General features: G+C 47.6%; 1 protein-coding gene across 2 annotated transcripts in view; it reads right to left on the reverse strand.

Annotated features, from left to right (window-relative positions):
• Positions 1 to 273: 273 nt before the first annotated feature.
• igf2r (insulin-like growth factor 2 receptor) overlaps positions 274 to 12,219 on the reverse strand; it is a 29,467-nt gene continuing 17,521 nt past the window's right edge. The window contains exons 31-52 of one of the 2 annotated variants that reach the window (XM_061704992.1): positions 11,606 to 11,739; positions 11,191 to 11,387; positions 10,869 to 10,995; positions 10,662 to 10,793; positions 9,956 to 10,115; positions 9,769 to 9,877; positions 9,223 to 9,304; positions 9,002 to 9,138; positions 8,606 to 8,752; positions 8,378 to 8,536; positions 8,015 to 8,222; positions 7,764 to 7,916; positions 7,042 to 7,276; positions 6,825 to 6,961; positions 6,277 to 6,394; positions 4,951 to 5,097; positions 4,695 to 4,879; positions 3,791 to 3,977; positions 2,891 to 3,043; positions 2,724 to 2,793; positions 2,343 to 2,621; positions 274 to 2,020 (exon numbers count right to left, since the gene is read on the reverse strand). In XM_061704992.1, the coding sequence (XP_061560976.1) occupies positions 1,862 to 2,020; positions 2,343 to 2,621; positions 2,724 to 2,793; positions 2,891 to 3,043; positions 3,791 to 3,977; positions 4,695 to 4,879; positions 4,951 to 5,097; positions 6,277 to 6,394; positions 6,825 to 6,961; positions 7,042 to 7,276; positions 7,764 to 7,916; positions 8,015 to 8,222; positions 8,378 to 8,536; positions 8,606 to 8,752; positions 9,002 to 9,138; positions 9,223 to 9,304; positions 9,769 to 9,877; positions 9,956 to 10,115; positions 10,662 to 10,793; positions 10,869 to 10,995; positions 11,191 to 11,387; positions 11,606 to 11,739 (3,415 nt within the window). In that variant the 3' untranslated portion in view covers positions 274 to 1,861. Of the gene's footprint in view, positions 2,021 to 2,342; positions 2,622 to 2,723; positions 2,794 to 2,890; positions 3,044 to 3,790; positions 3,978 to 4,694; positions 4,880 to 4,950; positions 5,098 to 6,276; positions 6,395 to 6,824; positions 6,962 to 7,041; positions 7,277 to 7,763; positions 7,917 to 8,014; positions 8,223 to 8,377; positions 8,753 to 9,001; positions 9,139 to 9,222; positions 9,305 to 9,768; positions 9,878 to 9,955; positions 10,116 to 10,661; positions 10,794 to 10,868; positions 10,996 to 11,190; positions 11,388 to 11,605; positions 11,740 to 12,219 lie in introns of both variants that reach the window. The other variant, XM_061704991.1, reaches the window with a different exon arrangement.

A 12,219-nucleotide genomic window follows, 5' to 3' on the forward strand; every position in this document is an offset into this window, starting at 1 on the left:
TTTTTTTAGAGGAAAAAGGGGGAATTTATGGGAGGCAAGGTCTTTATTTTTTTTTCCCCTGAGGGAACAAAGAGGGCTCGCATTTATTTGTTCAAGTACACCTCACTTGATGACCTGTTTTTTATATCTAAGATTAAAAAAAGGGGGCATTTATGAAAGGTAAGGCCTTCAGATGTAACCAAGGATAGACCGTAAAGTCATTTGGGACCGGTCAGTTTCGAGTGCAATGACCTATTATTTGAGTCAGAAATGATGAGTCCATTAATCCATTAATATTTTGAGTGCGCCTCAAGTCATCATTCATAAGGTATTTATTCAAATAAAGAGACGACGGTACATGGAGGTTCTTTTAAATAGCAAAAAACGGGCACAAACGTGAGGCAACAAAAGCAGGATGATGATGATGATGATGATCACACCTCATTTTTTGTGCTTTTCTCCAGTGCACCACCATTATTAGTCCTCTTTTTGAAAAGCTCAGAAAACAAAGTAGCGTACGTGCGAATTCCCACAACAACAACGACAACAAAGCTTTTGAAACTGCTGGAGAAAAAGAAGAAAAAAAAAAAACACAGTACCAAATACATTCACGTACCGGGCCAGTCTCGTCAGAGCTTTGACGATAATACAGAATTTATGTATCGAAATGATACGGCTGAAATAAATACTGCTTGGAAAAAAAAAAAAAATAAAATCAAAACTTCATTGAGCTTCAGCAGCACGCTTACGTTTTGTGCCTTCTTAAATGCTGACGAACTTAAAACATTTTTTTTAGTCTTTTCTAAGGTGGCAAAATGATTTGCTCAAGTGAAGGAGTCTTGATTAGCAGGGGCCAAAAGGTTGCGTTTATATTTCTCCACCAACTCATTATCGAAATTGGGCAAGCCCCGACGGCTGCGTGAATGCACATTTGCTACTCTTCGGCGGGTTCTGCCCGAAACGTCGGCTCTCCTGTGACGCCTCTGATGCGGCGGTTTTCGGGTTAACACCCTGTGAACGCGGCCGACGTTTGTTGGTTCGGTCTTCGACTACTGCGACTTGCCGTTTTCTGTTCAGTCAGCCCTCAAAACATAACGCATTATTCATAATTTTACTGGCAATTTCACCCAAACTACGTGACAAATCCAGATTTGACTACTGACATGCGATTGGCGAGGGAATGATTCAATCGCCACGAAAAATAGCAACGACAGCATGTGCAGAAATATGGCTTTGACGCGACAAAAGCACTCACATTGGCACTCTCAAAACCGTCGCCCAACATCCATTCGCTTAAATAATCATAAAAACTCAAACAAACAAATGATCATCTATGCAGAGAGTGAAAATAAGAGAACAATCAATCAAGCTTTTTTTTTTTTTTTTTTTTTTTTTTAAAAAAAAGGCCTCACTCTCTCTTTTCAGGGGGAGAAAAGACTTGCTTTTTGCTGTGAGTGTAAACAATACGACACTCGAGCATCTTCGCTCCCTTTAAAGCCGCACGACGACTGACCTTCGCTGCCCGCGCCCCCTCGGCCGGAGTTGGTCGCCGATTGACTTCGCCGCTTTCGTCGCCGCGTGGACCTTCGTCTTAAACAATCTGTCAAGAGACGCTCGTTTTGAGATAAAGTGCGAAAGAAATGGCACGGCTGCAATCAAAAGAACACCATTTTGGACAAACACGGCAAACGGCGATACGGGGGACGAACTGGACCATCTTGATCGCTTCCAGAGCAACTGTGAGAAACACTGTAAATAAAGGAGCAATCAAGAAATAACAAGATGGTGGCAGAGGGGTGGTGGAAGTGTCAGTAATGCTGAGGGCGTTGCTATGGCGACATTCACTGAGAAAAAGAGAGCGAGAGCAGTTCTGGAGGGCGAGTTACACCCGTAGGAGGTCCTCGTCGCTGTCGTCGTCCTCCCGCTTGGGCTTAGGTGCCGCGTTGTTATTGCGGCGGTCGCCCGCCGAGCGGGCTCGGCCGCTCTTCCGCTTCCGTTCGGGCTCGTCCAGGAGGCCCACCAGGTCCTCGTCGCTCTCCTCCTGCGAAAAGAACACCAACCCTTAATGTTTTGCCTGGATAGCGTATGTAATCTTTCTCTTTGGCAAGATACGCCGCTTCAATTTACTTCTCTTGCCCAAGTAAAAGCCATAGATCTTGTCTTGCCTCTTCGTTTTGGCAAGATATGTTGCATCGGGTGTTTTGTTTATTGCAACAAACCACATCAAGTCATACATCAAATTAAAGGTCTTGAGGAGGGCTTTTGAGATCTACAATTATTGTGACAATACGCCATAAGGGCCCTCGGACTTCTTGAGGAAAGCAGGCTCATTGTAAAATACTCCGTGGGCCGATGCGGCTCACCCGCAGGAAGACGCTACGATGGGCGGACGACGACTTGACCACGCGCACTCCGGGGACGCTGAGCACCTCGTCCTCGCTGTCGTCGTCCTGCTCGTCCAACGAGAAGGAGCGCAGGCCGTCCGTGTTGACCGGCTTGGTCTTGATGTGGCCGTTGCTGTGGTTATCGCGGCCCCGCTGGGATGCGGAGAAGGACAAAGACGAGGCGGCCGTGGCGGGAGCCTCCATTTCTTCCATCAGCCACTCCATCTCGTCCTCGCCCGCATCTTCATCCATGTTGACCTGAGGGGAACAAGTCTACATTTTCTTGGCGGTTCCTACAGGTGCCACGATCGCACGCTGGCCAAAAACCTTTTGTCTACAGGATGATGCATTCGAACGCACCTTGGAATATTTATAGGAGACCTGGTTGCCTCTCCTGCAGCAGCCAGCCACCTTCTGAAGCACAATTTCTCTGGAAGTCCACAACAACAAAACGTGTCAAAAGGGACATATGCCAAATTGATCTCAATTTTGATAACTTACATAATAACTGTTGTTTGACTACTTACCTTCTCTCTCGCTTACGCATCAGCAGTGCCAGTAGACAAACGCTCAATCCCGCCAACAGGAGGCTCAGGAGCATGGCCGCCACCTGACTCCTCCCGGAAAGAGTCGGAACGCCGTCGTCGTCGTCTCCGTCTCGCGTGTCCGCGTCCACAGTCCTACAGGACAAAGGCGGGCACGTCATGCCGTCTTATATTCTTTCAATTACGACATTCCCCCACGACATTGCAGTTCCTCCCGCTCTCGTTCTGATTTTCAAGACCTACGAAAATTCACCTTACAAACAACGAACACTTCCGTGTTAGTTAAAAACAATTATTAATTCAATAAATACTTGTTGTGCCACAAAGAGCTTCTGTTTGCATGTGTTGCTGCTCCGTGTGTATTAAAGTAGGAGTTGTTTGAATGTTTATAAATACTGGAACATCTGTGCTAATTTCCGTTAGCCCGTTTATGGCATTTTGCATTCCATGTTTTAGCATCAAGTGCGCAGATTTTGGCTCGACGAAATGATATGGTTTGTTTGATCATTTTGCTGTTTAAATGTACAATTTCATTGAATATTGTACAAGCCAATTTAGGCAAACACATTTTTCTTATCCACTTGCATCTCAATACGTTTTAATACTGCAGGAGAGCAGTACAATTCCAAAAGTGAAACTTATAAATTATACAGATTCATTCAACGCAATACAAATAAAATGATAAAACAGTTGACTCGATGTAGCGAATCTATTGAACTACATAAATATATGAAGTTTTCTCAATTTCATTTGTTGACATGCACCTGTAATCTTAAGTCTTGTCGAGATGTGAGCCTTTAAAAATTGTACCGATCACGTTTCCGCATTTGTAGTGTAATGCCACACGTGCGCGGGTTGGATTGCCGGGCAGCGGCAACTCACGTGAGGCCACACACGGCGTCGGTGTGCCACACAAACAGATACTGGCACTCGGCCGTCTCCAGCATGAACTCGGGGATGCCCACGCCGGCCGACGGGTTGCATTGGAACATGATGGTGGACGACACCGTTTTGGTACGCTCGCGCCCGCACGCCGACTCTGACGGCACCATCACGTCCAGGTTGCCACCTGTTGGGTGAATCCAGTCAATCCATAAACAGAGATTCACCTTTTCCATGTGTTATTTCACTGTGCATGGAAAATTGTTTATTTCACAATAAATCATCATCATCATATCATACAGTAAATCTACAAAATTAACAGTATTCATTCATTCATTTATCTTCCGTTCGGCTTCTCCTCACGTGGGTCGCGGGCGTGCTGGAGCCTATCCCAGCAATCTTCGGGTGAGAGGCGGAGTACGCCCTGAACTGGTCGCCAGCTATTCGCAGGGCACATGCAAACAAACAACCATTCACGCATGCATTGGCACTTAAGTGCAATTTAGAGTCTTCAATCAACCTCGCACGCATGTTTTTGGGGATGTGGGAGGAAACCGGAGTGCCCGGAGAAAACCCACGCGGGCACGGGGAGAACATGCCAACTCCACACTGGCGGGGCCGGGGATTGAACCACGGTCCTCAGAACTGTGCCGCCTCAAAATGAACACTATTTCATTAAAAATGAATACAATTTGTTATGTTTGTTTGTAAAATTGTTTATCAATATTTGACTGTTCATGGAGACAAGCCAACGGGCGCGACGACCATGAGATGATTTATAATTTGAGTCAAATTTGATCTTTCAGAAATCTGTGCAAAACTTTGCATGAATCAGTACCCAACAAGTAGCTGTCAGGTTCAAAAACGTCGCTGACCCCTGCTCTAAAGTGAGCACGTCAAATACCTTTGATGTAATATTTAGCCTTGCTGGAGGAGCCAATGCGCCGCCTGTACGGTCCGTTGAGTTTGACCTGGCAGATGTTGGCACCCACACAGGTGGGCAGGGAGCTGTTGGTGAGCCCGGACAGCTGGATGTGGTAGATGTAGCGGTCCCCGTTGGAGCGGATGTCTCCGGAGGCTTGGTGGTGACTGCGGACGCGTTTGAGCGTGAGTTGGGCTGGGCGGGGGGGGGTGGGGGTTCTCATTGCGGGCGACGCTACCTGAAGTAAAGCTCTCCCAGACTGAGGCGGGCGCCGGTGTCGGGGTTCCGAAAGGTGCCGTTGACCATCTCCACCTCCCGCTGCTTGACGGCACACGCCGAGCGGGTCTCCCAGGCGATAACGAACAGGCAGGCTGTTTTGTCCACGCTGCACACAAACACACACACACCAAAGTATCATACAGCAAGTAACAAACAAATAAATAAATAAAAATAAAACATGCTCACTACAGGTTTGTCCCCAAATAAATCGAGTCACTATTTAACTGGCAATTACTCACATATTTTGTTTTGATTTGATTTGTTTCTTGACAAAAAAATAACAATACATTTAGGATAATTTAATGGCAGGTAAGAAAACAGTCTTCTCCGAGCTGCGTGTCGGCAATTATTCAAACTGGTTTCCCCCGTTCTCCAAGCGCAACTACTAACGAAGACCAAATGGATTCAACAACATTGCGCAACATTTCATTTGGAATTGCAAGACGTTGTCAGTTCTTCTTGGAATTCATTGACCATCACCGGTTTTACGAAAGCGTGAGTGAGAGAGCGCAATCAAAAAGTCACTTCTGGTCATTTTGCGGGGGGCAACCTGTGTAATAATGTGGAATTTGGATTTGACATTGAGCATAAAAAGGATATGTTGGATATGTCGTCAAGGGTGAGCCTTATTTCTTAACACGGTTATGATATTTTCTCCAATTTTAAACAGGCAGTCTCCTCAAGTTTGTGCTCAATGCAAATATATAACTGAAAGGAATTGTATTGAGCAATTTAGTTTTCTTCGCATTGCTCTCTGAAAAACATCGGGAAAAAAAATCCACTGTTTTATTATTATTAAATGTCATATTTTGTGCAGTTTTGCTATTTAATGGCATTGACTTTCATACATGAAGTTGTCACGGTCCTAACCCGGGAAGATTCTAAATTGTCAACATGAGAATGCAAGTGAGAACGCGTGTTAGTCCTTATGTGCCATCTGATCGGCTGCCCAGCAGTCCAGCGGGCACCCGCCTCTGGCCCAAAGTCAGTACTGTAAAAAAAAAAAAAAAAATGGATGGAGAGTGTTTTGGAAGGAGCCCAATAAAATAAATGGCGATGAGGTACATGAGGAGATGAATTATACTACGGATTCTAATGATTTATCATGGCGTGACGTCTTAACAAGCCGAAGTTTAACCTGGTTCTTCTGACATTAACTGGCTGTTAAACCGCAAAGTAAATGAATGCCACCGTCCCGAGTCTTTTCCTACTCGAGCGTCACGGCACGTTTGTTCCCGTCGCGGCCACCTCGACATTGTTGTCGCGCGTCGAGCTGCGTCCCTACTTGATGATGGCCGGGTGTCCGACGGTGGTGCCGCAGCTCAGCCGGATCTCCGTCTTTGCCGCCACGCCGTTACCGCAGGAGGCGTCGCCAGCCGAATAGTTGACAAAAATCTTGCCGTCTGTGTGAGAGGCAAGAGGGGACTGGTTAGATATTGTGAACGTCAGAAAAAAAGAAAAGAAAAAATATGTCCACTTTGTGATTTCTTTATTTTATTTTATTATTACTTTTTTATTATTATTTATTTTAGCTCATGCTGTGGAGGGCGTCTCAGTCTCCCCAAAAAGTCCGCAAAGTTGCTTTGTGTATTTTGAGAGTGAGCTTTGTCACAGAGCTTTTATGAAGACATCGGGGAACTGATTTGAATTAGATAACATGTCTCCTTCAAAACCGAAAATGTCTACAGCGACGCTGATAGACGTGGTCCTGAATCTGTGTAATGAGCGTAGATCGCGGGACATTATGCAACGCAAGCAGCATGTTTGCCAATCGCTTTGTTAAACAGTGACACGATTACGGAAAGAAACGGAATTGACGAAATGTTTTCCTACCCTCGTAGCTCATCTTCTGAGTGTGGAGGCGGCCCAGCGTCCGCGTGCTTCCGTCCGCCGAGCGCCGACACACAGCGGCCCCCTCGGGACAACCCGGAAATCCTTTGTGAATCCCCTGACACAGGTTGACGAAATATCTGCGGACACGTCGGGGACGGAGAGAGTCACAAGAGGCGACGGCGATGACGACGCTTCTCGTTCCCCAAAAGAGACTCACGAGTCGCCGCGGTGGTTGAACTTCCACGGCTCGGTGAGGGAGGAGAGCGCGCGCAGGTCGAAGGTTCGATGCTGGCTGACCAGCTCGCACGGCATCTTCTGCGGGGTGCACGCGGCGCTCGTCCGCCACAGGAAGGTGGCCGAGCAGCCCGCCGTTTCCGACAGCAGCTGCGGGGAGCCGTGGCCCGCAGCCGGGTCGCAGGTAAACAGTATGGAAGACTGGCGCTTGGCAGATGCTAATAATGAGGGATGAGGACGATAACAAAATCATCATCATAATGATTAAAGCTGCAAAAGCATTGACCTGTTTTACAAAGTCATTCAACTTTGCTGAGTGCACGCAATGGCAAAAATGACCAATTCTTGGTTCTTGGCCAATTCTTGGTCATTTTTCACGCAACCGGACTGAATTCGTAGGACGCGTTCATCTGGCTATGATTTCAATTCCCGTGTCTTTTTGCGACTTCCCGATGGGTCTACTCGCGATCGACATGCCTATCACATTCCATGTTGATCAGTGAAAGTGGCTGCGGGGGAAGAATTTTCAAAGTCAACTTAGCTTTTGAAGGACCCCCGGAAAAAAATGGAAAATGTTTGCCTCAAACCAAAATGGCCGACTTCCTGTGTGTTGTCTGGCAGAAGTGAAACTGGCTGCGGGGGCTGAATTTTCAAACTCAAGTTGGCGTTTGGAACAATTCTTGATGGCGAAATGTCAAGCCTCACCTGGCTGGCAGAAAGCCAATTTCTTGTCCTCGTCATAGTTGGCGGTGGTGGCGCACCACTTCCTGCCGTCGGTCCTCTCGCCTGTGGTGCATTCGGTGTACGAGCGTTTCATGAACACGAAGGGGAACACGCACGCCTCGCCCTCGTGGGTCACTACAACGCACACCATTTGCATGCATGCATTTCTCATGGGGAACGCGCATTGACAATATGAACAAATCCGCGGTCCGACAGCTTGTGGGACGACTTACCGGGCGGGCACGGATCCCCGCCGCCATACTGCATCAGCACAGCCTGCTCGTCGTGCTTGAAGTCCATGGTCATGGCCTTGCCGATGCCGAACGACGCCGCCGATTCGGGCGAGCCCGACACTCGGCAAACGGCGGCGCCCTTGCAGCGGGGCTCCGACACCGAGCTGCACACGTTGATGAGGTAGTTGTCGGAGGTGCCCAGCGGGACCTGTCGCAACAAACACGGCTCTTTAATGGTGTGTTGCATTTTGACTAAGGCGTGTTACACACATTATTGTGACACCTGGGGACTTCTCTGAATTGTGGGGGGGAATACATGACGCCTCTTAACATCAGCTGTTCTAAATGTGTCTTTGGTGTCACCTGCACTTGGCCCGTCAACGCCGACAAGTCGAAGGTGTACTCCAGCTGAGCGTCGGCCAGCTGGCATCCGCTAGTGTGGGAGGCGGCCGAGCACACCACAGACGTCGCCCATTCGAAAATGTACACGCAGTCCTGCAGCCTCAGCATGCGCGGGGAGCCCTGGAGAGACGATGGCCAGTTTGTACAGCGCACAAAAAACAGCTGCCATAGAGGAAACGGTGTACCGACCAGATCCACGCCTCTATGGCAGGTGAAGATGATGGTGGAAGTGTAGTTCTGCGCCGGGTCAGACGCACACTGGGTGGAGCTGGCATAGGTCATAGACACGTCGCCTGCGGCGCTGATGTGAGGGCCGCTCGTCGTCCGCCCGATGTCCTTTCGAAGACGCAAAGACAAAATGTCAATCTTCGCTGTGGCGTATTTCATCAAATTGTGTCACGTTTATGTTCCTGAGGAACAAAGCAACATTTGGCTGGATTTCTCCATAACATTTTGTTCTCAACTCCAACTTCGCATGACAAAAATGGCAATTAACTGATACCATTGGTGAATATATTATTGGAAAAAAATAAAAATAACAATGGCTCCCCCAATCTGCAACTGGGTCCAATATTTTTGACTCACAATTGGGTCCCCCTTGTCTGGGTCCATACAGACGCTGGCTCCAAGTGGGCAGGTGACGCCGGGGATGGGGTTCAGAGGCTGACAGATGTTGATGTAAAAGTCCGGAGAGTCGTCGTCGTCTTGCTCCAGCGCGTCGTCTGAACACCGCCGAGACAAACGAGAGACATCAACGGGGACGACGTCTGGCTGGTCGACAGGCCATCAATGCGCGCAAAACCGACCTGTTGCCGTGTAGTATCCGGTGGCGTGGATCAGGGGAGTCAGGTCGATCGTGGCGGAGCCGTTCTGGACCGAACATGAGACCTGGGAGGAACGCTTAAGCCGGTCAACAAAGTCATCTTTACAGTGACTTGTGCAAACGTTTTATGAACGTTACGATTGACGGCTTTGTTTTCACCTTTTACTGAACTGCATTGCCTTTTACACCTGTGTGACATTTGGGCCGTAATCGGGCTAAGATCCCAAAACAGGGCGTTCAATTGTGTGTTCCCTCATGCTAACAGATTGCAGACGTGCTTTTGAGAAATTGAAGAAGGAATTTGGGAGAGCACCACAAGCGCAAACATCAAGTTTGGACTGAAGGATTTGGAAGTGTTAGCACATTACTGAGCTACAGAAAATCAATGGATTGCTCGGTCTGGGAAAGCCAGAAGAGTAAAATCAAACAAAATGTGGCTTAAAACATTGCCGGCTACATTTTGATCCTGAAAAGGTTTCCATTCCTTCCTGCAGGGAAAAATGGTGAACACACAGACAGACATACTCACAGGCTGCTCGCACACCAGGTGAGTGTGGAAGGCAAACAAGTGTGTGCAGGTGTCCGCGTTGGAGTCAATGAGGACGGGCTCCACACGGGCCGAGCTCATGCCGGGCGGTCTACGAAACACGTCACATAAGTCTGTGCGCCGCTGCGCCGCTTCCGAGCGGACGTCACCGCGGGAGCCGATGGCGCACCTGCAGATGAAGTGGATGACGGTGCTGTGCTCGAGGGCGGGGTCGGCGGGGCACGGGCTTCCTCCCCGGTACGTCAGCTCCACAACGTGATCCTTGTACAAGAGCTTGCCGCTGGTCTGGCCGCCGCTCAGCGCGGTCGTCACGTCTTTAATGCACACCGCTGTGGCAAAAACCAACACTTTAGCGTTATGAATATGAATTAACCTCTGATAAGGAGCACTCCACAAATGGGCTCATTAACTATGACGCTGGCTGCCATTTAAACAGGACAAAGTCCTTTTTATAAGCTTGTAAAGTCCATATGGAAAATATTGGCAATGTCGCTTTTTTCACAACTTATGTTACAGCTTTATGCCAAATTTGCTTTCAACCCATAATGATGTGAAACAAGTTTTTTTTTTAGACCGCTGCAAATGTATTCAAAATAAAAAAAAGAATGACAATCCCAACTTTTGCCATGACATTTTTTTTTTAATATATATAAATTTGCTAAAGTTACCCAAAAATGTGAAAAATGTTGTGTGAAGATGTTTGAGTCAATAACAATTCATTTCATTTTGAAATAAGGCTGTAACATAAAATTTTCAGCAAGGCAAGAACTAGGGTGTGTGAAGATTTGTGTGGTATTCTGACAAAAGTATGTCACAGACTTGTTTGTTGTCTTTCAATTAAGTGATGTCGTCTTTCTCTTTGTTGTACGACATACCGGTCCCGGGGCTGCAGCCGGCGTTGGCCACATCTGCGCAAATGTTGACACGGAACATCCTGCCGTGCACGTCGTGGTCGTACACCGTGTAACCGCCGTCCCGTCTCAGACTGTTCAGGTCAAACAAACGGCCTGCGGGAGGCAAAGGTTTCAGTAGAAAAGCACGTGAAGCATCGATATACTTTTTGCTGGCTGTAAAAACAAAACCTGTAGCGGGGTTGGAGACTCTGCAGCCGTCGTGCCGGCTGCTGTTCAGCGGGCAGGCGGCAGCTGTTAACCACACAAAGGTGTACAAACAGTCCTCGATAGCGGAAATGAGGGTTGGGCGAGAGTCCTGAGAGGGGAACAAAATATGTAACGCCAGCCGTTGAAAGAAAATATACTTTTGAAGGGGAAAAATATGCATTGATTTTCCATTTTGGAATAAAGCTGCGACATAAAATGTAGAAAAAGTGAAGCGCTGTGACTAAATTCCAGATCCACTGTACATCATCTTTGCGTAAACATCAAATCGACAGCGGCGACTCACAAGTCGGTCTTTGTCACACTTGAAGCGAATGACGGTGCTCCTGTTGCGCACTCCGTCGGGACAGGCCTGGCCGCCGCCGTACTGCAGCTTCAGCACGCTCCGGTCCCACGTGGGGCCGCTCGTCACCTGCCCCAGACTCACGTACTCGCCTCCCACCTTCTCGCAGGACGCGCTGCCGGAGGGACATTTCCACGAACCTGCCGTGGGGGCAGAAGGTCAGCTTGAATTTAAAGGGGATACACATTGCGGAAAAGTGACGTTTGACAAATGGCAGTGTGTGTGTGTGTGTGTGTGTGTGTGGAGGGCCTGCACTCCCATCAAGTTCAATTCATTCTGCTAAGCGGCAGAATGAACATGTCGCCATTCATTCATAGAGGAGCATGACGATGCCGCAGTCAAAGTGAGAAAGACGCACCTCCCTGCGGCACCAGTGACCTGCAGACGTTGATGTAGAATCGCTTGCCGGTGTCCTCCGTCGAAGGCGTCACTTCCCAGTTTTGGGCCTCCGTGGCCAGGGGTGAGAGGTCGTACGAGTGGCCCGCACCATCACTAGGGAAAGGAACAGCAACCATTAACTATAGAAGGAAAGCAGTGACCCGAGGTGCAAAATAACGTGCTACATTTCATTAAGTACATTTTTGGATAATTTGTACTTGCCAGCGTAGTTGCAACCTGGCAGAAATCTATATTCACTTTCTGTATTACAAAAAAGAACAGCTACGGTATGCCATGCCCCGTCATCAGTGTTTTTCAGTAATAACACATAACAGTATTGCATCTACATGCGGTTAGGATTATATCATCACATTATTATATAATTCGATGATTAATCATCTCTGCCTGATAAGCTTATTGTGCTGTTTCATGAGCATAAACAAAGTTTTTGTGGCTGAATTTGCCTTCATTTGTTATTTTATAAAAACACATATCGTTTGAATTAAAGTGACATTACTATTTTATAATATTGCCTATTTGACGTTTTTGTACTGATTTAAAAAAAAAAAAAAAAAAAAAAGTTTCTTGTTGTTT

The sequence above is a fragment of the Phycodurus eques genome, chromosome 18 (assembly GCF_024500275.1).
Source record: "Phycodurus eques isolate BA_2022a chromosome 18, UOR_Pequ_1.1, whole genome shotgun sequence".
NCBI classification, from domain to species: domain Eukaryota; kingdom Metazoa; phylum Chordata; class Actinopteri; order Syngnathiformes; family Syngnathidae; genus Phycodurus; species Phycodurus eques.